A 24,406-nucleotide genomic window follows, 5' to 3' on the forward strand; every position below is an offset into this window, starting at 1 on the left:
TATTTAACTCTCATTCCTTCTCTGGACTTTCTGCTATTTTGTCTGTTGTTTTAATCCCATCTTGCCTTTTCAGTTTATAAAATATTGGGCTTGATTCAGAAAATGTTTCAGAATCACCTACACGTTTTTCTGCGCATCTTCTCTTCTGCGTTTCAGATCTTTGGAGGTCCTTCCCCTTCTTCCTGAAGGAAGCTTGCTTTAGTTATGGCCTATGAGTACCATACTCAATTAGCTCTTGTGGATCTAAAAACAGTCTTTACGTCATCTCGTACTCGAAAGATAATCCCACTGGGTATACAACTTTAGATGAATAGTTATTCCCTGTCCGCCGTACACCGAGGACCGTTCCAGCCCCTGGGATTTTCGGGTGGTTTTGAGAAGTCAGTTACCAACCTGATGATCCTCCCTTTGTAGGCAATCTGTCTTGTCTCTCTGGCTGTTTTAAGATTTTCTCTGTCTCCAGTGTTGTTTGGTTTAGTTAACATGTGACCAGGTGTGGATTTCTGAAACAAATTTTTATTGATTTTTAGAGAGAGGGGAAGGGATAGGGATAGGGATAGGGATAGGGAGAGAGAGAGAGAGAGAGAGAGAGAGAGAGAAACATCCATCAGCTGCCTCCTGCACACCCCCTACCACGGATCGAGCCTGAAACCTGGGCATGTGCCCTGACCGGGAGTAGAACCAGCAACCTTCCGGTGCCTGGGATGACACCCAACCTACTGAGCCACAGCAGCCAGGGCAGGTGTGGATTTTTAAAAACTTAATTCAGACTGGGATTTGTTGTGCTTCCTGAATCTGTGGATTGTATTTTCCATCAATTATTGAAAACTCTCAGCTATTAACACATAAAATATTCTTTAAACTCTCTCTTGAGAATTGTAATTAAATGTGCATCAGACCTTTTCATTCTGTGCAACATATTGCTTAATCCGTCCTTTGTATTTTCCATCTCTTTATCTGTGCTGTATTCTGGGTAATTCCTTCAAGTTGATCTTCTAGTTCCCCACCTCTCTCTTCAGTTGGCTCTAATCTGCTTCCTAAGAGTTTTAATTTTAATTAATGTTTTTCATTTTTAAAAGTTCAATTTAGGTCTTTCTGCAAACCTACACGGTCATTGTTGAGAGCGCCTTGCTCTTTACTCTTATATAAAGTTCTTATTTCTTTGAATATATTAAATGTACTATTTTATATTTTATATAAAATACATTGTTCGTGGGCCTAACTCTGAAGTTTGTTACTTGTGCTGTCCCTCACGCTTTCTTGTTTCCGAATGTGTTTTGTGTTTTTTTTGTGAACCCATGTTGGTAGAATGCCGTTCTGCACGGGTGCCAGTCAGGAGCTGTCTTGCTCCTTTGCTCCCCTCCTTGCTCCACTATGCACAGCGGCTCTGAGGGGCCGCGGGGAACGAGCGACTGAGTGGAGGAGGCATGGAAATGCTACGTGGGAAAAACCTAGAAGGTGCACGTACGCGTTGCTCTCTAATGCAAGCCTCTAGACTAAAACGGGCCCAAGATAGAGGAGTGCAAGGGGCTTTAACTTTACCTATTGTTCAGTTTGGTCATCATAAAAGAATCACTATTCTAATTACAGAAATACTGTAAGACAATTTGAGGGGTTAACACTAAATAGAAGGCCACTTATTATTCAAGAGCAACCAAAAAAATTATGGATATAGATTTCATTCAATAAGCAAGGAAGGACTAACCCACAGGATGAATTATAATTAGGCAATTGTGGGGGGGAAACAACTTATTTTATGTCTATGTTCATTCCCATTTGTTTAGTGTAAAAGTCGTATTTTTATATTCTTTCAAGAAATGAAGTAGGCTGATTTCAAGTTCTGAGAAGTCTTGGCAGAGACATCCTAATAATTACTCATCGCTCCATTTAGGTGAAATTACATTTCCTGCTGAACTGGTTGTAAGCACTTCCTGAATGCTTACCAGGTGGCCCGAGATGACACCAAATATAGCTGGAGGTGCAGCCTAGCTGGCAGCGGGCGGGCGGAGAGGAGGGGCTGAGCTAGCCTGCTGCGCCGCCTAGTGGCGCCCCTCAAAGGGCACCCCTTGTTGCGAACTTCCCATGGCTCAGGTATCGAGTTGAATCCTCTGAGATATGTTCTTAAAAAGTCCTGTATGCGTTCACTTTTGGCCAACAGAATAAGTGCATTGGGAGTTCTTTAGTTAGAAGTGCTGAGTTTCCTGTATGTTCTGAAGCTTGAGAGCTGGTCACACTATGTTTTCAGGGCAGATTCCTGTGGAGACACCACGTGGGGAAAACCTCCTGTTTCTTGCTTGGGACCAACTGGGAATGAGGTACATGACTCCCCTGACTTAAAGCTATTTTAAAATGTGCTTTTAACACCATTGAGGTACAAGCACTTTGTGACGTCGGTGCAGACTCTGATACCACAGAATTATCATGAAGCAAGTTTCCATTAACAAGCAAAATTTGTGTCACTGAACTGTGCAGCCAAAGGACCTCAATAGTCCAGTCCCCAGCCTTTCGTAAAAAGATGGGTCCAATCTCAGTCTCTCTCTCTCATTCTCACTCTGTCTCTAAAAAATAATTAGACCCCCAACTGGGTTGCTCTGTGGTTAGAGTGTTGGCCTGTGGACTGAAGGGTCCCAGGTTCGATTCTGGTCAAGGGCATGTACCTCGGTTGCAGGCTCAATCCCTGGCCCTGGTCAGGGCGCATGTGGGAGGCTCACTTTGATGTTTCTCTCTCTCTCTCCCTCTCTCTCTCTCTTTCCCTTCCACCTTCTCTGAAAAGCAATGGAAAAAATATCCTCAGGTGAGGATTGAAAAAAATAAAAATAAAAAAAAACAAGCAGAGAAGGTTCCATCATCTCTGATATTAAGATACTTTAAAAAAAAAAAAAAAAATCCTTGCTTTCAGATGATCTTTCCTTACATGTTGTTTACATATCTGAGTAGTACCAATGCACTCTCCTTGGTTCATTTTTCCCCCCAGAGCTGTTTGGTCTCTGATAGAGCAAAGCTAGAGAGATTATATGCTGACTTCAGTTTAGCACTGTTCTCATAAAAGCCCTTTGTTCAACTGAATGGAATTCAGGCAGAATAGACAATACCACCACCCACTCTCCCCCTGAGCCTCGGTGTGAGTGCTGTGGTCCAGGCAGCTGGCTTCTCTCATTCCTTCACACCAGGGGGACAGCTACTGCTGAAGCTGAAGTTCCTTTCTTTTGCAGTAGAATTAGTAAAAAGTCGTCTGAATGCAGCTCAGACTAGCTTAAGGAAGGAAGGACAGCATGGAGGTGGTTTGTTAGAAAGACCCTGGGATGCCCTACGGGATGAAGAGCTGGGTCTTGATGAAGTCAGACTCTCTGTGTGTCCACCACTCACTCCTACTTGTGTTTTCACATTTTCATTTTCCCAGGGAGGTCAGACCTTCTCCACCATGCAGGACTCTAGCCACTAGCGGTCCGAGAGTCACAGTTATCCAGACACACGAAGGCCTTACTCATGAGGACAATCCTGGGAAAGGCTGTGGGTGACCCGCATTGAGTCATGTGCCCATCTTTGCGTCCATCCTTATGGTCGGAAAGACGGCAAGTCCCTTTCTGACCAGGAGGATGAGATTCTGTGACGGGCTGGACAGCGGATCGGCACATTTCTCCAAGGGAGAGAGGGCGGTGTTATTAACAGAAGGGGGAGACGGGATGCTGGGCAGACGAAACAGTAATAGCAACAGGCATCCACTCCTGCACCCCTAGAGATTCTCACCTAGTAATCTGAGCCACCCTCAGACATAACATGCCAACCCAGGGCACCCAGAGGCGGTGTTCACGGCCATCTGTGGAAACCACCGCCAGGGCCTTCCGAACACCAGGGCACCACCTCAGGCATCTCCAGGGCTCCTCCTGAATTTGGAAATCCCTCTCCGTCATGACCTTAGTCAGGACTTTGATCTCTTTTCTGGATTCTCCTACCCCCCCCCCCCCCAGGCTTGTCCCTAATAATTCCCTTCCACTCTGTTGCCTCGAGTTCAAGGTAGCTTCAAGAAAAATACTTGATGTTGGTCCAGGTGCCTTCTCCTTTTCTAAGCTCCACGGACCTGGGGACTTCTGCCTCCCCTCCGCCTTCCTTCCTTCCTTTCTGTGCTGGGCCCGAGCACCTGGAGCCCATCACGTCGCACCTCCCCGCGCAGGGGTCATGCTCAGGTACCGCACCTTGTCCCTTCTGGTCCAGGCCTCTGTCATTCCTGTTCTCAGGACAGCCAGCACCTTTGCGCTTCTTTCTCTCCTGGGAGGGCGCACATGGGTGGCACTGTCCCTATGCCTCTTGGCTTCTGACCAAAGCTGCATGCTCACACGGTGCCTGGAAACCCTGCACTTGGGAGTTATTTGTCCCTCTGAGCCCTCACTTGACTCGTGATCTTTACGTGTATGGGTGTGCGTGTCGGCCACGGGAGGCCCGGGCTGTGCCACCTCAAACCACTAATGTTTGACAAGACATTTGTTGACGCAAAAATACCTTATATACTCTGGAAAGTGTGTGTGTGTGTGTGTGTGTGTGCGCGCACACACATATATAATTTCTACATCATATGGCAATGGCAAGGAGGGGGAAGATGGATGGAAGTGTTTTTAGCTCGCAGAATGGTCGCCATGGCAACAGGAGCCTGAATCATCTCTATGGTGACACAATGCTTGAAATTATGACTAGAGGGATCGTGTGAGTCTGTTGGGGAGGGTTTTGAGAAAGGTAAAGAGCGATGTTACAGATGTTTTAAAAAGACACTGGTCCTCGCTCAGTTGAGGCTATTCCTTTGCTCCTTCCCAGGGATCTGTTTCGGGGAGGCTAGAGACCAAATAGTTCACAGACATCACAGATGAAGACACCCACAAGCTTCCTTTGGTCGTCACTGTTCATAAATCCACCAGCCAGGGAACACCGTTTACTTGAAGATGTTGCTACCCGTTATGACATGCATGACACATAAAGCGGCCTGGCGCCCGGGCCTCTGAGCCCAGGCTGCTGGGGTGTCGGGAGAGACTGTCAGACACCGTCTTCCCTGCAGCAGCCATTGAGACTTCTGCACGACATGTAAGCCAGAGAGAGACATATGGGTGGGAGTGGGGCTTGCTTTTAAGGGGAATTTGACCAGGGCTTGAGCTATATATACTCTTGAGCTACAGCAGAGACTCAAATAATGTTTTTCGTTCAACACTTTGTTATAACATTGCTGAGATGTCGTAAGAACTTAACTTTTGTTTATATCAATCAGTGTCTGGTAAAATTGGTTTCTTTATACATCATTTCGCCACAGCTCCAAGAACCTATGGACAATGCCAAGTGAGGAGTGAGATTATAGCCAATATGTGGTAGGCTTCACCTGCTCCTCAGTACAGGTGGGGTCAAATTTATCACAATGTCCAAATTAATAGTGCATCTTTGCCCTCCCTCCTGCACACAGAACCTCCAACCTCACTTTCAAGGGCTCTGAGGCCTTGGACAGTCTTGGGGACAGGGGGGTTCATAGAGGTTCCAAGTCACACTGTGGCACCACTGTGTTTCTGCCACTAGCTGGCTCTGAACGCTGCTCCCTGCTCTGTCTGTGGTCACTGCTCATGCCATGCTGACCCCCACCTGCTCTGCCAGCCACCATGTCGGCCTAAGCAAGGCTACTGCTCCTTACCTGTCCACCCCGCTCTTTCCTGATACCAGAGCACAGCTCAAACCAGGTCTACCCTTTGGGTGTGAACTTTCTTAAAGCTCAAGGATGGCCCACCAGACGAGATGGGCCATTGGATGAGACTGCTCTAGGGTCCAAGGCCCAGGCTCAGCCTCCTCCATGTGACAGAGGCCAGTTTACCTCCATCCTGGAATGCCCTCAACACACCTGTATTCCTTTTTATAACGTGAACCCATGAAATCAATTTCTGATGTGAGCTGCTGCAAACATCTCCGGACCTGCCTCCTTTAATTCCGTCAGGTCAACACTCAGGCTCTCTGGGAATTCCTGGGGTTCCCAGCCCAGCCCAGCCCACAGGCCCCTGCACAGTAAAGCACCTATTGGGGCTTAGGGGAAACTGCAAGGAATGGCTTCACCTTGGAATCACCTGCAGCGTTTTGAAAAATACCAATACCTGGGCTTCTTTCCCTAGACATTCTGATTTCGTCAGTCTGGAGTGTGGCCTGGCATGGAGTTAAAATTTCCCCAACACTGAGAAACTACCACCAACATTGAGAAACTGCTCTTACCGAAGTTATAATGGGACAAATTAAACAGAAATTATTTTCTGCTAGAGCAAAGTGCACTCACTCATCTTTGGCCACATCAGGCTCCAAAATGGAGAGTAGACACCCCTCCTGTTGGGTTCCCCAGGCCGCCAGCTGGAGCTGGTGGCCGCCGAGTTCCTACCTCCCTGGGCTACGGTGTGGCCTCCAGTAGTGACGCGAGCTCGCGACAGGTGTCATTGCCGACGGGCCTGGCCTGAAAGTGACCTCACAGTGGGCGATCTGCTCCCTGGCCGCGCTCCCGGGGGACGCTCCGCCTTCCCCACACCGCTCGCTCTAAGCCCCTTCGGCCCGAGTTCCCAGGCGGCCCCAATGTGGGAATCCATCGCTTTCTCCCTGCAGGCGACAGCGCGGCCTGGCGTCTGGGACGATTCTGAGCCGCCCGCCGCCAGGGGCTTTAGGGCGGCCCGACGCCCCTGAAGCGGGCGTGTCCTCCGACGGTGCGGAGGGTCCGCGCGCTCACCGCCGCGGGAGGGAGGAGCGCGCACCGGCAGGCGGCCCCGCGCGCCCAGACCGCGGCGCCCGGGCGCAGGGCGCAGGGCGCAGGGCGCAGGGCGGGGGCGCCCCCCCCCCCCCCCGGCGGTGGAGCGGCCGGCGGACGGCGAGGTGGAGCTGTGCGCCCGGGGCCCCCTCCCGGCTGCGCGCGCTCGGGGCGGCGGGACCGCTCGGCGCCTTCGGGCGCGTCTCAGACTCCGCTGCTCGGCGCTGGCGCCGCCCGGGCGCAGAAAGACTCCCACCCGCCGCCGGTTTCTAGCAGGAGGCGGCACTTGCGATCCAGGGGCGCGGGGCCCCCGACACCCCCAAGCCGCCCCGGGGTCGGGCGCTGGCACCAAGTCCTCCCCGCGGGACCTGGGGGCCCGCGCCACTGGGTTCCCAAACTTGAGGGCGCCCAGGACGCACGCGGGTCGCCGCCCCTGAGATCCCACCCGGGCCAAGGGCGCCGGGACCAAACCAGGGCTCGGGCGGCCGAGGGCCCCCCCACCTGCGCGAGGTCCCCCCCCCCCCCGCCCGGGAAGGGGTTCCGCTGCCCCGGCGCAGAGGCTCCGTGGGCTGCTTCGGGGGCTGACCTGGACGTCCAGGCGGGCGACAGGCCCCGCTGCCCGCTGCCCGCTGCCCGCTGCCCGCTGCCCGCTGCCCGCAGGCGGCCGCGCCCACGCCGGCTCCAAACGCAAGAGCCTCAACTCGCTGGAAAGCAGCGGCGGGACAGCCGGGCGTGAAGGAGGCCGCAGCGCAGCCTTCCTCACGCGGCCCTGCTCACCTGCCTTGGAATCGAATCAGGCGCCACCCTCTGAGGCCTCGGGAAATTGTACCCGTGTGTCCTGTGTCCACAGACAGGCCGAGAACCCAGGGGCCGCCCCGCCACCCGCAGGCGCCCACCCGGCCGCGAAACAAGCCCGGGCACCACGAGCTCCTTCACCACAGAGGAGGTGGAAACGTACACAGGAAGGCCTCAAAACAAAATAACCGGAGAAGACATGAGACACCGAACAGCCAAGGACTATCTGAAAAACGAATTAAACAATAAAAATAAAATAAGGTAAAATAAACCTGTCCTCGTCCCGACCAGAGCCAGCTCAGAGGGATTCATGGAGAATTTTATGCGACTTTCAAGGAGCAAGAAGCCCCCTCCTCTTAAACGTCGTTTCGGGGACTAGGAGTGGGAGAGCCCCCAGCCCCTTCCATGGCGCACCGTCATACCTGGACAGGACCGTCCTCAGTCTGTGGTTAATGTTACTTATGGCCATAGATGCAAAAACCCTGAACACAGTCTTATCAAATCAAACACAACATCGTATTTGAGAAGTGCATCCGAATCAAGGAGCATCTATCCCAGAAATACAAGAGCGGTTTAACATCAGAAAAATAAGTATTGGTGTAATTCAACTCATGGAAAACCAAAGGAGAAAGCCAGACCACCCCGAGTCGACGCAGAAACGCATTTGCACATCTGGTGAGAATTCACGGTGAAACGCAGAAAGCGGGAGTAAAGGTACCTTCCTGCGTGTGCCGCCCACGCTGGCCTCGCTGGTGAACGTTAGACGTGCGTGAAAGCCTGGGCCAAGGCAAAGGTGCCCTGCCCTGCAATGGAGGGTCTGACCTTGAGATGCTCAATCTGGTTGCCACTAACCACAGGTAGTGCTTCAAATTTAACTTTCATTAAAGATTCAGTTCCTGAGTCTTACAAGCCGTATTTCAAATGCTAAACAGCCGTATGTGTCTACTGTACTGACTTTTATTACTACACGCCCGGCCCTGTGCCAAGGGCTCCCCTACTCTTACGTGTTACAGTCTAATTCTCAGGACAGGAATTAGGAGTTACCCCCACCCTGCAGATGTGGACACTCGGCAGAGTGATTAAGGAACTTGCCCAGAGTCACGGAGCCAGGGCAGGAAAAGCCAGGATGCATACACTATGCTCTTTTGCCTCATTTCCCTCCAATGTACCCACAAAAGAAATCAGATAACAGCATAGGGGGGAAAGGAACAGACAAAAAGATGTCTTTACAACAGCAACACAATTTTAAATAATTGAGGCATGAAGTGAACAAAAGACAAGACAGCTCCTTACCTGGGAGGAAGTCCTGCTGGGAGCCGCTCGCTCCGTCTGAGCCGGGCAGAGAGTGGCCCAGGCTCCAGCAGGTGGCCGGGGTGAGCTGTTCCCTACAATTAGGGCTGTGACCCCAGACAGCAAATCACCTCCTGGGTTTCAAGCCATGAGCCCTGGCTGAATCGTCTAAAATTCCCCTCCCTCCAGGGGACATGTGTGCCTGTCTCCACCCAGCATGGTCTCTGCGTCAACGGCCTCCTCAGTGACAGTGCTTCTGCTTTGACACTCCACCCGCCCCAGTGCCAAAGGTCTCCCCTGGGCTTGACCCCCATCGCTGTACAAGACTAGTTTTCAGCACCTTGGAGAAGCTCTTATCCACTGAGTAGGGGCCAAAGGCTTCGGCCAAGTTTTCTAACTTCCCATTTGGCTAGCTGCTTCCAGTGGCTTCAAGGGAGTCTCTTCCAACGTATGCAATGTAATAGCGTGTGTTCTGAAGAGTTTAAAGGATGGTCCCATAAATACTCTTATTATGCCCAGGGCTAACTTCCTCCTTTATAGGAGCTCTTCAGTCCATCCTCTCTCTCGTCACACTGTCTGTAGTGTTCTTACTACAGTCATGGCACCAAGGGGGCCTCACCATCAGGGTCCTGGAGGAGGGAGACGCAGCAGAATGTGCAGAGCTGCTTCTGAGATTCCCTTCAAGGCGCCAAAACACCCTGGGGGCCTAGGGCTGTGACCACAGGCGGCTGCCTCTTCATGTCCTCAGAAGCTAATTAGTGGTCCCGCTCTGCGCCCGTAGCTGAACAGTAGCCCCTAAAGCACCTCTATTCTGCCAATTGTCCTAACTCTAAATCTTGTAGTTGTAACAATACTTATATCTACTCCTCTAACTGAGGAAAGGAAAATGAAATTGCTATAGATAATTTTTAAAATAGATTTTAAAAACTAGACTAAGTTAATATTTGCAGAGTTATTTACATTTTATAATGTACAAGTATTGTACAGTCCATAGCTTCTAAATATCTTCTACCTACATTACAAATCATCCCTCTTCCTTCTGTTCCTTAAACATTTGTTCCTTTATTGGAAGACTCGCAAATGCAGGGAAAGTGTTTTGATCACATTAATACAACAATTCAGGTATCAAAACATGGTAAAAACAGTGCTCACTTGTCCGTGTTCTCAGGTAGCTTAGGTAAATTTTATTCACCAGAATCCCTACATGCTTTCCACTTTTCGGGGCCCTAGAACTTCAATCACCAAGAGTTTCTGAGAAAGGGAAAGTACAGTCAACTCCCAGTGGGTCTGGTATGGACTGAAGGTTTGCATCTCCCCAAATTCATATGTTGTTAACCCCCAGTGTGGCTGTGTTAAGTGTATTTGGAGATGGGGCCTCTGAGGAAGTAATCAAGGTTAAATGAGGTCATAAGGATGGGGCCCTGGTCCTACAGGATTAGTGTCCTTCCAAGTAGAGATAATAGAGAGCGCCCCTGCCATCCCCACACTGAGGAAAGGCTGAGTGAGGATAGAGAGAGGTGTGGCAAGAAAGAGAGGCCTTACCAGAAACCAAATTTCCTGCCACCTTAATCTCAAACTTCCAGCCTCCAGAACTGTGAGCAAATAAGTTTCTGTGGTACTTTGTTATAGATAACATCCTGAGCAAACTAAGTACAGCTGACTCTTAAACAACACGGGGTTAGGGACACTCACCCCCCGGACAGTCAAAAGTCTGTGTTTTGACTGGCCCTTCGAATACCTGGTTTGAACCAACTGCAGATTGAAAACAGCACTTTTGATCCCTGGTTGGGGATTGGGGGTTGGGAACGTGAAAATACTGTTTTCCATCCATGATTGGTTGAATCTGCAAATGCGAAACCCATGGATACGAAGAGCCAGCTGTATTTATTGAAAAGAATCCGTGTATAAGTGGACCTGCAGTTTGAACCCGTGTTGTTCACAGGTCAACCGCACTTATAAAGCTTCAGGGGGTTTTAAGCTGGGCCCACAAATAGAACTGTTTCAACCAAACTTCTCAATGTAATCCTATGTAGTTTATGCATTTAGGAGCATTATTCTAAGAAGGGCTGCAAAGCTTCACCAAACTGCCCATGAGGTCCCATAAATAAGGCACAAATAAAGATTAAGAACCAATTTACCTCCTCTGACAGTCATAAAATAAATCCATCTGGTCTCGGGCAGCTTGCCTCTCCAACTGTTTTTAACCATAAGTCTTACTAGGCACTAATACATTCTGGTCTATACCCTTTAACTATATTAAAACCTGTACATCGACACAGATACAGATGAGGAAGAACATTATATAGAATTGTCTAAAATATTTAATTCTAGCAGACACATCTATGCTGAGTGTGAGACACTATGTAACATATAACCATATACATGTACCAAATGTACCACATAAGTATTACAAATTACAGTGAACATTATAATGGCAAGTTCAACAGGGCAACCAGAAGTGTCAGTGCTTTAAGGCTGAGCTCTTGGGGACCTTCCAGGAAAGCAGAGCCACTGAGCCTGGCAAGGAAGCAACCGCCCGCCTGCGGTCGGGGTTACGGAAGAAGACTAATGACCGATGCCAGTGAGTGGGGTAAAGTCATCAGCACACTTCTGCTGTGTGAGGCAGTGGTTTAGAAATAGGTCTGAAGAACCTACATATCCTACCTGGGAGAAGTAATAATAACAACAATCTCCAAACTGAGACATCTCACAACTCCATCGACACCCAGTCCTACTTCCAAAAACACCAGTGCTTCATAAATACAGAACTGGGAGGAATTAATCAAGCTGGAGCCAGGCTTTCAGGGGATACGTCTCTAAAACAGCCATATGAAGATAAACATTTGGGATGGCTTTCCTTTTTATAGTATTTGTACCAATTATATTTATAATCCCAGAGGAGCACTAACTTTATGCACAAAGTTTGTTACTGTATCGCTTCTAACAGAAACAATGAAAGCGATCGATCTAGCAACCAGGAAACGGCTGTGGCGAACATTCCCTCCGCGGGGAATCTGGCATGCGGGCATTCAAGTCAGATTAAAAGGACAATGTAACGCCAGAGGAAAATGTATCACTATAGTAAGTTAAAAAGCCCCACCAGCATTCACAATTGAAGTACAGTAGGATTCTCAGTTATGGGGCATGGGGGAGAAATCTCAGTGAAAAGCGTCTGGGGATGGTAGCGCTTTCTCTTTCTTTCCTTTGAGCCCTGTATTTCCCCCTGTTCACAGTCACTTCATCCGCTCAGCTCAGCAAGTTCTGTTATGTGCCGGGCGCTGCGCCGGCAGCGGAGTAAAGCAGGTCCCGTCCCCACGGAACTTGCCTCTTCGCTGGAGAAGGCGTAAAATCAACAGGGTAACTGCACTAAGGGGCACAGCGGATGATCAGCGCTCGGCGAAAATGTAGCAGAGAATGAAACCGGTGCAGCGCCGACCTGACGGCCGGGAGGGCGAGGCGCTCGCTCCCGCGGAGGACCGAGCTGCGAGCGGCCGGAGCCTGCGGGCGGCGGCGGGCTCGGAGGGCGGGACGCGCCAGCCCGGCAGGCGGCGCTGCAGCCCCGCGGGTCGGGTCACGTGGTCTGAGGGCGGGGCGCGCTGCGCGGTCCGCGGGTTTGGCTCCGCGCTTTCCCTTCAGACGGGCGGGCGGAGCCGACAACCAAACCGACGTCGTCCGAGCGTCGGGGGGCGGGGCGCGCGGGCGGGCGCTGGCTGGCCTCCGGCGCGAGGCCTCCGCCGCTTTGGTTTTTCGGTTGAGTCGCGGGGCCCGAGTCTGCGGTCGGGCCGAGAGGTGGGAGCAATGGCGACCTTCGTGAGCGAGCTGGAGGCGGCCAAGAAGAACCTGAGCGAGGCCCTGGGGGACAACGTGAAACAGTAAGCGCTGCGGCACGGCCTGCGGCCTCCGGCGGGGCTCCCGGGCGCCGCCGCCGAGACGCCCGAGGCGGCCCGCTCCCGGGCCTGCGCAGCCTGGCGTCGCGGGCGGCGGGGCGGGCGCCGGGCCCTCGAGCGGCGGGCCGGCTCCCTGCCGCCCTGGGCGCCGCGCCTCCGCCCGGGTGGGCCGGGGCCGCGCGCCTCCCCGGGCGCACGGCGGGGGCGGGCCCGGCGCGGGGGCGGGGCGCGGGAGCCCCAGGAGGGCTTCCTGGAGGCGGAGGCGCCTGTGGACGGAAGTTAAGGAAGGCCCTCCGGTAGAATAATGGGAACGGAACGCCTTTTCAGCGCCCTAAGTGGCTGTCTCATCTAACCTCGCAGCAGAGCCAGGTGTGAGCCAGGTGCAGTTATTCCCATTTGATAGGCGGGAAGACGGAGATCCAGCGAGGTTAGTAACTTCAACTAGAGAGTAAGTCGCAGCAGGGTTGGGGCCCTCGCCCGTTTCCTGGCTCTGATACCCGATGAGTTGGTTGCAAAGGGCCCCACAGGTGCCCAGCAGGGGACCGAGGACGCCATGGGGTCAGATGCCAAATGGGCAAGTGTAAAATCCATCACTCAGCCAGGGCCCAGGCCAAGCAGTGTCATCGGAGGAAGCCCTGAGATGCTATGCGGTCAGTCCCCAGTGGAGTGTCATATTCAAGTAGGTGCTTAATTTTTTTTGATGACTTTGTCATGTGTTACTGATTTCCTCCAGGCACTTCCTAGTCACCCACTGACACTCATCACCATCATCCTCCCTTCACGGAGGCTGTCGGACTTGGGTTTTGGTATTGAGGAAACCAGCCATTTATTTGGCTAGGAGTGTACAGCAGGTCAGCATAGGGACCGGGACTAGGGAGTCAGTCCTCCAGCTCTCTAGAGCCAGTGCCAGTGCCGGCTGTTTGGGCGAGAAGGTTTGCCATTGGAGAAGGTGGACAGCGTGGTGGTGGGACAGCTTCCCCGCAGAGCCGAGGCTTAGCTGTGAACCAGCTCGCACACCAGACAGGAGTCTGTCTGCATCATTCTTGTAAACTAGCGACACGTCTTTCTTGCGTTGGATAGAACAGGATGGGAAAAGAGCTTTATTTCATTTCCTAATTGTTCCTGTCCTTAAAAAATAAAAAAAGGCCCTAAGTGTCCACTGTTGGGAAGTTAGTATCAGTACTGAGTGTGTGACTCTCAGGTGAAAAGTGGTGGCAAGCTCTGGAACTAAACTCATTTGGCGGTGGAGTGAAATGGGCCTGAGGCAACTTTAGACTCCATTAAGGCTGTGGATTTTCTCCTGGAAAAAAAATGTGCACGAACCCAAAGCTTTGGCTGCAACTACATCCATCCATGGCCAGTCACATGCAAAGATCCATGGTCACATGCAGAGACCCGTGGCTGGTTACATGCAAAGATCCATGGCCATTACATGCCGAGATCATACTGAGACACCGGGAAGCTGATCCATGAATAGGAGGAAGCCCTGCTTGGGGCGTAATAAGGCAGTAGGGCATTAAACCATCTGGTTGAGAAAGCTCTGTTGGTTTTTTTCTGTTAGGAACTCAGAAAGCATTAGAAAGTAAGCAGGTGTGAACTGAAAGTGATCGTGAAACTCATGCTAAGTAATTTTTAATCCTGTTTTATGACGAGGGAGCAGCTTCCTTAAGCACTGAAACAAGGGGTGTGGATGTGAAAACTCATATATTTTTCTCCTGTTTCTAATGATGTTATGTTAGAAAAGGTTGAATCTTTTCTTTTTCTACCAGTCAACAGTTATTTTTATGAGTAGCAGTTCATTTTCACTTTAAAAACCACAGCTTCTGATATCCACGGATATTTTCTTGGTGGTGAGCTGTTTTAGAAACCTGTTACTTCAGCCAGTTAGATTAAAACTGGACTCCATTAGAAAGGAAAGAGGTCACCCAGAAGCAGTATTAATGACCACTCCCCAACCCATAAAATACACACATTTTAAAATACAAATCTATTTAGAAATTGAACTATAATTGACAGTTAATATTATATTAGTTTTGGGTGTACAACCTAATGATTCAGTATTTGTAAATATTGCAAAATGATCATCACACAGTAAGTCTACTTACCATCCATCACGATGCATAGTTAAAAATGGTTCCTTATGTTAAGAACTTTTAAGATCTCTCTTAGCAACTTTCAATTACGCAGTACAGCATTATTAACTATGGCCAATAATACTCTTAAATATAAATCTTAAATGCAGGCTTCTGAAGAGCAGGCCTCTTAGACGGTGGCAGTGAGTAAAGAAAGGTATAGCTGTGCTTTTGGCCATCTGGCTTGTGGGTCCGATTCTGTGACTACATGTCAGTCCTTTTATGGAGGACTTTCCTTCCTTTCTCTTCCATTGGTATTCTGATCACCAGGTATGTTAGTCTGCTGGGCGGCCGTAACAAAGTACCACAGATTGGGGGCTAAAACACATTTATTTCTCTCAGTTGTGGAGGTTGGAAGTCTGACAGCAAGGTGTAAGCAGAGTTGGTTTCTTCTGAGGCCTCTCCCTTGGCTTCTCTCGTCTCTCTCTGACCTATCTCTTGTTATAAGAACACCAGTCACGTTGGGTTAGGGCCCACCCTGACAACTCCATGTTAACTAATTATCTCTTTAAAGGCCCTGTCTCAACATACAGTCACATTCTGGGGTAGAGGAGGGAGGGGACTCAGCTCCTAAAGCTAGAGAGTGTAAAACGCCCTTCCGTGGGAGTCGGAGCAGGTTAGGTGAACGTGGGAAAGAAGCAAAGCCCGAGGTTCTCAATACTGTCTCTGCCTCTGCAGATACTGGGCCAACCTCAAGTTGTGGTTCAAGCAGAAGATCAGCAAAGAAGAGTTTGACCTTGAAGCTCACAGACTTCTCACACAGGATAATGGTAAAACAACAACCTGGGGAGCTACCTTACTGTTCTGCAGTTTTCCCCGATTAGCCATAAAGTCTTTTCACTTAAAAGAATAAAATTTTGGTTTTAGTGATATATAGGTCCTTTCAGTAATGTGGATATTTAAAATTAAGTGTAGCCCTTGCCCGTGTGACGCAGTGGTTAGAGCATCAACCCGCATTTCAAAGGGTTGCGGGTTTGATTCCAGGTCACAGGCAGGTACCTGGATTGTAGGTTTGATCCCCAACTCCTGTCGGGCGAGTGCGGGAGGCAACCAGTTGATGTGTCTCTCTCACATCCATGTTTCTCTCTCCCCCCCTCTTCCACTCTCTCTAAAAGCAATGGAAAAAATATCCTTGAGTGAGGATTAACAAAAAATAATTAAAATAAAATAAAACTAAGTGTAAAGAATGGCAGAACAGGGGATGTCCAGAATCCTTAAAAGCTAAACTAAATTAATGGTTTCTTTGCATTGCAAGTGTCTTGCATTTGACCCGTGCCACTCTTCCCTTTTTCAGTGCATTCTCATAATGAGTTCCTCCTGGCTATTCTCACACGGTGCCAGATTTTGGTGTCTACACCAGGTAAGGGAGCCGCAATACTGGCTGGGATGTCAGGCAGCGACACCTCGAAACACTGGGCTTTAGCCTCCTGAAACAGACACCTGTGTTTGCAAGCGCAGTGTTCTTTGAAGGGCTCAGAGAAAATGTTATTATGTAGGTACAGATTCTTTTATAGGACCTTGTTAAAGCAGGTGCTCCCCCTCGACTCACATGGACTTTTGGTCTTGACTCCCCACCCAGCTGGATTTCAGACACTGAAGTCATGAGAAGTGGGGAAGGGCAGGGCGTCCAGGATGAAGAAACGGAGATTATCGTCAACGCCAGGATTCATATTTAAGAATGTGATTCTTTTTAGGGGGAGCTGGCAGAGGCCAGCCGTTAAATGGGGGCTCCTCGGAGGCCAGCATGCAGCACAACTACCTTAGTAAATCCCAGAAATGTTGTCCCTTTAACTGGAGTCCTCCATGCTCTCTCCACCTGTTTAAGTACCGTCTGGATGGCAGTAAGGGGGTCTGGCCTCATGGCCAGTGGACTGCCTGGGAACTCAGACAGCCCCGTACTTGGCTGCGTGGCTGTCTGAGCAGGCCCCTGCATTTTTGCTCTGTATTGAGCCCATCCTGGGGGTAAGAGGAAGGGTTTGTGTGGATGACTTTTGAGTGGAGACCTTCCACCAGTGTTTTTACAGATCCCTCCTGGTGCCCACTGCACTCACCTTCTCCAAATCCAGATCCTTTCGGATTTCTCCTGGGCAGGTTGACTCTCCCACCTTATTGACCAGCCCGTTATTAGATCCCTTGTGTTGGTCCACTAGCCTGGGTCATGGCCAACACGAATCTGCTCTGTAAGTTGGCACCTTTTAAGCCCATCCTGGAAATTTGTTGAGGTCTCATCTTGCCCGCCACTCACTATCCTTGTCTCTGCTGTGTGTGCCCCTTATTTCCTCCGTTACCATTTTTAGTGGAGTCCTGAGAGAGAGCAGGTGAGTGCGCAGGCTCAGTTCGCCGTCTTGAACTAGAGAGTCCTGGTCTGCTTCTGTAAAACTGCTGCAGTGAGAGTAGCTAAAAATGTAGAAAACAATCTGTCTTCCTAACAATAGTTTTGGTTCCAGCTACTAAAAGAAGGGGAGGGAATTTATGATTTTGGTTAGAGAAGTAGAAACAGAAGACCTGAACTTAAATAACGATTATTTACTTACATTACTTGAGCATTCCATACTTTTTTTTAGCCCAAAATGAAAACACTTAGCAGTTACCGACTGTCATTTTCTCTTACGGCCATTTCTTCCTGCCTCCTAGAGGGTGCCGGTTCCTTGCCCTGGACTGGAGGCTCCGCAGCCAAGCCCGGGAAACCGAAGGGAAGGAAGAAGCTGTCTTCTGTTCGCCAGAAATTTGATGTAGGTTGTTCTTCAGCAGATCTGGGTAACGACTGGTTTACATTTTTAAATGAGTATTAAGTTACTGGTAATAGAGTTAGAAAAAACGTGGCATCATATGGGGAAAAGGTATTACTGTTTGTGAAGTCAGTGAGGTTTTCAAAGCTTGTGACTTGCAGGTGCCTGAATTTTATAATTCTGGTTTGTTCTTGCATGAATATTAAAGTTCTCATTAGTATTGGTGATTTTTTAGTGATTCAGAAGCTATGCCTGTTCTTTCTCTGAATTGTTTTTCTGGAGTGACTTCTTTTCCACGGTCTGGAGCCTGCAGTCCTCTGGCAGGAGCCTGGCAGCACCTAGCGGGCCCCAAGGCTTTGGGATCAGCAGAGAAGGAAGGCTCAGAGGCATTTAGCTATAAAATTTGTACTCATTTTAAGAGTATCCTTTTTCCAGTTTATATCTAGGGAACAGAGTTTCCCAAAAGTATCCCTTTTATAGATTTTGACTGGGTAGATGGCTTTATGGATTAACGTCAACAAACATTTCTACCTCCGCTCTATGTTTTACATCAGTTATATTCCATCTGGAGGCTTGGGGAGCCGCAGGGAGGCTTACTTGGTTCAGACAGACATATTTGATGTAAAATGCAGATATTTTTCCCTGGAAAATGGAAAAACAGCAAGTGTTGCTTTTTTAATACAGACTTCAAGCATAGTCGCTACAAAACGTACATTGGGCTTAAACAAAAGCTACCAGGGCAGGTCCCCCGCCAATGATGGGGAATATGGTTGGGCTCTCGGAGCCTCCCAGAGGCTGAGGCTTTCCGAGCGGAAAAAGGTTGAGGAAAACGATGTTAAGTAATGAGTATGATGGCGTCTTAGGAAGATCGTGTGGAGAAGTGTAGGTGGAAGGTGACAGTAACTAAGTAGTTGCGCAGTGTGATCTTGGACCCTTTGCGCTCAGGTCTGTTCTGGTGTTAGCTGGGCTCCTTGGGGCTTAGCTGAAGGACTGATTCTACACCTGTACTTTGGGAACCTGCTTGCAGAGTGTGTTGAACATGTTCTCACTTGTTTGAATATAGTTTTGAACCTTCTCCCTAATTGTTATTTTTAGCGGAGCCATGTCTCCTGTAATTACCAAGATACTTATTATCGAAATAGTCTGCTGTGCACTACAGCGTCACTCCCCTCAATCCTCGGCTCTGCTGTTCCCATGTCACGCGTGTGAATCTGTGACTGTACATAGGACACGTTGCTGTTCTGGCTTTTTACCCCTGTGGCACAGTCTTGGTGGCATGGCTGTGGGCTGTGCAGCCCAGGACGTTGGCTACTCCTGTCTGCGTCTCACTACTCACCGCTGGAATGAATAACTTTGAAAGGTTTTCTTACTCAGCACAGATTCCAGCCTCAGAACCCCCTCTCGGGAGCCCAGCAGTTTGTGGCAAAGGATCCCCAAGATGACGATGACTTGAAACTTTGTTCCCACACAATGATGCTGCCCACCCGGGGTCAGCTGGAGGGGAGGATGATCGTGACGGCGTATGAGCACGGCTTGGACAATGTCACTGAGGAGGCTGTGTCGGCTGTGGTCTACGCAGTGGAGGTTGGTTTGCTGGTGGCAGAAACAAGGTTGTGTGTGATGAGCTTGTGTGTGTCTTCGGAAGTTGCTGCTGTGAGAAAAGGTTTGGCATCATTCACGTGGTTTTCTTCTGAGGGGATGAACGTGTCACATTCCAAATAAGTGCCTTCGCTTGACTGACGAAGCTTCCGAAGGGTGATGTGTGTGATCCAGTGTGTGATTTATCAACAGGGGAACAGTTTTCAAGGGGGAAAAATGAGATCAAGAATCCTAAAGATTAACATCATGGGGTGTTGTCATGTCTGGCATCTGGAGAGCGTTAGACTTGGCATCTGCACAGTGGGGTTCTTGTCTCAGACACGTTCGTTCATCTACTTGGTTTTTTCATTTGGTTATCGGACCAAATTATACATGGGGTCTGGCGTGCACAGGTACTGCAGGGGATGTTGGGTCACCTTTCAGTTCTCTGGGTCTCCCTTTCCTCACCTGGACCTCAAAGATTTATAAACATTAAATGAGTTCCATGTGTGGAAATTATAAATTGTACCATGAAGTGCTGATGGGAGGTGATCTTCCTGGTGAAATTGCAACAGCATCCCTGGTCCCGCTAACAGCGGCAGGCTGGGACGAGGCCTGTGTCACACTCTCCAGCCCCCCCTTACCTACTTGGTGCTCATGAAGGTGAAGAGAGAGTAGACACCAAATATTTCGCATATGTCCTGTAGATCTCTCTACTGTTTATGTGGCCTCAGAGAGAGCCAAGTTTCTTTTCATGGAAGGGTCTCAGTGGACTGGGCCCTGTAACCACGAAATCCCAGATCTTGAAACTCTTCATCCCATTTTAAAGCAAGTTTCAAGGTGGGTTGCCTTTTTTGGAAAAAAATATTCACTTATTTTTGTGTTTTTATTTAAAGCCATCTGAAAATCATTTTTGAGAGAGAGGAGCCAGTTTAGGGATGCAGAAGCTTTTAAAGTAAATTCCATGCAGAGCAAGCCCATCTGAAATAGAACGAGCTCCAAGCAGCTCCCTCTTCCCGGCACCCCTCCCCGTCTGGCTCCTCATGAACCTTCACTTGGTCCCAGCACGTGCTGGCTGCTCCCCATCCATCCACTGAGTGCCTGTGAGCGTGAACGGGTCAGGGGAAGTTTTAGGATTTGCTTTTATGGGACTTCATGCTATTTTTCTCTTTTTTGTTTTTACAGAATCACCTTAAAGACATATTGGCATCTGTTGTATCCAGAAGGAAAGCGTATCGGTTACGCGACGGTCACTTTAAATATGCCTTTGGCAGTAATGTGACCCCCCAGCCGTACTTGAGGAACAGCGTCGTGGTCTACAACAGCTTAATAGAAAGGTACTGAGTGCCTGGCTTTGCAACCACCCCTTCTAGTTGGGGACACTGCTCTGTGTAAGGACTGCCAGCAAACGGTTGGGGTTTGTGTTTCCATAAGTCTAAGGTACCCTGGGGAGCCGTATGGTTTTACTTTCTTGTGCCGGAAGTAAAGCTGCATAGTTTGGCTGCTGCGTGGGGTCTAAGTGAGTGTCCTCCATTTTCTGAGACTCCCTTGGGGTAGCCCCTGCCTGGTGGTGGAGTTGGAAGTGTGGCCTGTGTCTGTTGGGTCAGGGCCAGGTTCCTGATGGCAGGAGGAGCGAGTCCTCTGGCTCCTGTAGCTGTAGCTCGAAGGAGTGGCCTATGCTGGCCGTGGTCAAGATGCTGCTCCTGGAGCCCACCGTGCAGATCTGGGCCCCTAGGACTCTAACACCGGCATCATCCCTGTAGGAGGTGACTTGGCTTACCTGCATCCAGGCATAGTCTGTGTCCACACCACCACTTCCCACAAAACTCTGTCCAAATTTTAAGCCTTTGGGAAAGAAAAATACTGTGAGTTTCCTAGTGGTAACTGAAGTGACTTGCATGTCTCCAGGTGCTGGACTCTGTGCCTGGTCATGTGGCAGGGAACACAGTGGGATTGGGAAGGCCCGCGCAGGTGATGCAGGCGAAGAGTGACAGGCGGGGAGGGGGGACATCAGGGGTGTGAGGAGCTGAGAGGTGGGAGAGACAGTGTTGGCTCCACGGGAGAAGCTGTGCCAGCACCCATTCCTGCCTCTCAGACCTTGACCGAGGGCGCCCAGGCCCACATCAAAGGGCAGCTCCTTAACCTAGGCTCACTGTTTAGGTTACACAGGTGACGATTCACTTTCTCAGTCTCCTGCCAGGCTATGTTTGGGATTTTGTTCTCATTTGTAAGTCATTCTTCTAGAGAAAAACCAAAAAGGGGGCTCTGTGTGGTGGTGAATTCTGGGGACAGCGTCTCTGACCTGGGAGGCGTCCGAGCTGCCCTCTCCCCTGCAGCCATGTGCCCAGGGCTCCGGCTCAGGTGGCCGTGCTTCTGGAGCAGGCCTGCCTTTGGGGCCCGCACCCACGCTCGGGCCTCACACGCTGTCCACGTGTCACCTCCTCAGTGTGGCTTTGCTCAGTGAGCTCTCCACAGTCGCATAGGTTCTGTCCTGTGTTATGGTGTAAAAATTATGCCCAACTTCCTGCTGATTGTGTCTGGATCCTATTTTGGGAAGTGGCTAGATCTGGGTTAGTTTCCCCACCCTACACTTTTGCCGTGGCCACCTTTGCGCGGGCCATGTTTTCTGGCGTATTTTTCATGACCTGTTGGCTCCAGTCCCATCCACCTCCCTCTCCTAGTCAGTGTTTTCAGTTTCATTTCCCTTGAATTAAGGGCTATTATGTTTTTTCAAATAGAAGCTCTTTAAGGGCAGGGAACAGTTTGGCTTTGTATTTGGAATATAGTTGCTCTACATCTTGTTTCCCACCTGCCAAATGGGCTTCCTTTAAAAATGAAAATTCCAGACACTTCATGTATACTGGCTAAAAAATAATTGGGTTCCTATTTCCCTTTAAGATCTTAATGAGCTGAATCCCTGCAGTGCATTCCTAGCTCGTGGATGTCTCCTCTGGAGTTGCCTGGAGGTTTCTAACACTCTGTTTTCAGCCCTCCAGCCTTCCCTGCTCCTTGTACTGGTCAGAACCCAGCTTCCCACCCACACCCTGACGATGCAGAGCAGCAGGCTGCACTCCTACTGGCGTGCTCTGGGGACACCCTCCCCGCATCCCTGCCTCCCGTGAACATGCACGACCTCTTTGAAGCTTTGCAGGTAACTCTCAGCCCCCTCAGGGTTTCCTAGATTTGCGGGTGGGCTTGAAGTTTCCAAGTCTGCAAAGGAAGGTGCTCAGGAGCTCGCCCACTTCCTGGCCTTTGTTTCTCAGATTGGATTGTTTGCTGGTAAAGCCATTCATCCCACTCTGTTTTGGGCCTGGAGTTCTTCCTAATTTCTTCCCCCTTCCCCCATCCCCACCTCCCCGAGAGAGGGAAAAGGGAAAAGACACTTGTTCCCTTACTCCTGTTTCAGAACCTCATTGCTTCGTTTTTCTGTTAGCTGGTTTGGGACTGATTAGCTTCTGGCTTCAGGTTTATAGGTTTGTGTGTCTTATGTGTGAGTGTTTCGTGTGGCTATAAACCTACATGTTGGAAAAGTCAGGAGCCTGAAGTGTAACTGGGACATGCTTGTGTTTGACCCAGGTACACAGGGAAGTCATCCCCACGCACACCGTGTACGCCCTCAACATCGAGAGAGTCATCACCAAGCTCTGGCATCCCAACCACGAGGAGCTGCAGCAGGACAAGGTGCACCGGCAGCGCCTGGCCGCCAAGGAGGGGCTCCTGCTCTGCTGAGTCACGCTCTGCTCTGCCGAGTCATGCCCGGCGGGGCGCAGCCACGGCACATGCATTGATGATTGAGAATTGAATGTCTTTGGGGTCCACACTTCAAGACTGAAGTGGATGGTGTAAATATAACCTTTCCTATGGAAATGTGATGTTGAGTGCATTTTGTGTTGCTACTGTGAAGCCATTAGTAGAGATTGACTTTGCGAGGGACCCACATCTGTGTGTGGCCATGTCCCCAGTAGGGCGGATGCTGATAAAACTGCCTGCGGTGGGAATGGTCAGGCCCCTGAGGTTCAGGATCCTGTGGTCTGCGTGTCAGGTAGGTGACATCCTAGAACAAAGACGCTGTTATAACTTCGCCCCTGTGATCTGTGTGCTCATTGACATTACATGCTCTGTATCCGGCAAGTCTAAAGTTTCCACCTTTCTCCTCAAAGAACTGTGCTCCTGGAATTTGGCTGAAGTAATGTACACAGTGTTAAGAATCCGATGCCTCCTTTAGTGACCAGTTTAATTTTTAACAGATACAGGCAGCACCCTAAAAATTCATTATAACTCCATAGGATGGCTCAGAAAGGCTGTGCTATTAGACAAAACACCACCAAAACACAACTCTCAGAATGTAACTAATCAGCCTCATACAACATCTCATAACTCGTTTCCTTCATATAGTTAATGTGCCTGAAGACTTTGACAGGCTCATCTATTCATTGTTCCCATAGGATGTTTTAAGTTTATGTGAACATGTTGCATTGCTACTTGGTAATTCCCCAATGCCTATGAAATACCTGTTTCCTTTCAGATGATAAAGTGAAAGTAACTTACGTTGGGCAGTGTTACTGATCAGCAAGTTTTTTTAGAGACCTGTTGCTTTTTACTCAGCAGTGTTGGTGGGTATGCAGTTGACCCCTGAACAGTGTGGGTGTTAGGGGTGCTGACCCCTGACGCGGTTAAAAATTTGCTTATAACTTATGACTCTTCAAAACTTAGCTGTCCCTCAGTATCTGCGGGGCATTGGTTCCAGGACTCCCACTGATACTAAACTCTGCGGATGCCCAAGTCCCCGATAGAATGTGGTGTAGATCAATGTCTGTGGACTCCCAACCGTGATCTTAAACAGTCCGGGTGTTTACTGAGGAAAATCCTTGTATACAAGGCCTGCGCAGTTCAAACTTGTGTTGTTCGGGAATCGGCCGCATTAGAATGGGTTCTGTAGGTTTAGTAACATTTGTATAAATATGTACATATGGGTACCTGGCTCTGTGTATTTGATTTTGTACCTTAAATGTGACAAATAAACCTTTTGGGAGAAAACTGTTTGTTTATTAAACAGATAAACACTGTTTTCTGCAGAAACACGAAAAGCCCTCAGCAAGACGTTTCAGAAGAATATTCTAGATGAGGAAGATTAAAAAGCAGGGTCCAACTAAGGTGTGCCCTTCTGTGATCTGTAGATTAAATAAGATTAAAAAGAAAATCAACAGCTGAGTTTCCGTTGCTGGCCCAGTCTTAAAAGCCCTGTAGACT

At 49.5% G+C, this 24,406-nt stretch overlaps 1 protein-coding gene across 1 annotated transcript; it reads left to right on the forward strand.

Annotated features, from left to right (window-relative positions):
* The first annotated feature begins 12,532 nt into the window (after positions 1-12,532).
* On the forward strand, positions 12,533-24,193 carry TADA1 (transcriptional adaptor 1). The gene is made up of 8 exons (XM_087828334.1): positions 12,533-12,702; positions 15,528-15,619; positions 16,144-16,209; positions 17,484-17,581; positions 18,953-19,162; positions 20,342-20,493; positions 22,145-22,307; positions 22,733-24,193. Exons 1-8 carry the CDS (start codon positions 12,629-12,631, stop codon positions 22,883-22,885), a joined length of 1,008 nt encoding a protein of 335 aa, XP_087684460.1. The 5' UTR covers positions 12,533-12,628; the 3' UTR covers positions 22,886-24,193.
* The last annotated feature ends 213 nt before the right edge of the window (positions 24,194-24,406 follow it).

The sequence above is a fragment of the Miniopterus natalensis genome, chromosome 19, assembly GCF_054644295.1.
Source record: "Miniopterus natalensis isolate mMinNat1 chromosome 19, mMinNat1.hap1, whole genome shotgun sequence".
NCBI lineage: Eukaryota > Metazoa > Chordata > Mammalia > Chiroptera > Miniopteridae > Miniopterus > Miniopterus natalensis.

What these genes read in the sequence shown, in the direction of transcription:
- TADA1 (XM_087828334.1), top strand. Translation starts at nt 12,629, where the DNA reads ATGGCGACCTTCGTGAGCGAGCTGGAGGCGGCCAAGAAGAACCTGAGC. An exon ending in CTGGGGGACAACGTGAAACA is followed by an intron (nt 12,703 to 15,527) that starts GTAAGCGCTGCG and finishes CTGCCTCTGCAG; the next exon opens with ATACTGGGCCAACCTCAAGT. An exon ending in CTGTGGTCTACGCAGTGGAG is followed by an intron (nt 19,163 to 20,341) that starts GTTGGTTTGCTG and finishes TTGTTTTTACAG; the next exon opens with AATCACCTTAAAGACATATT.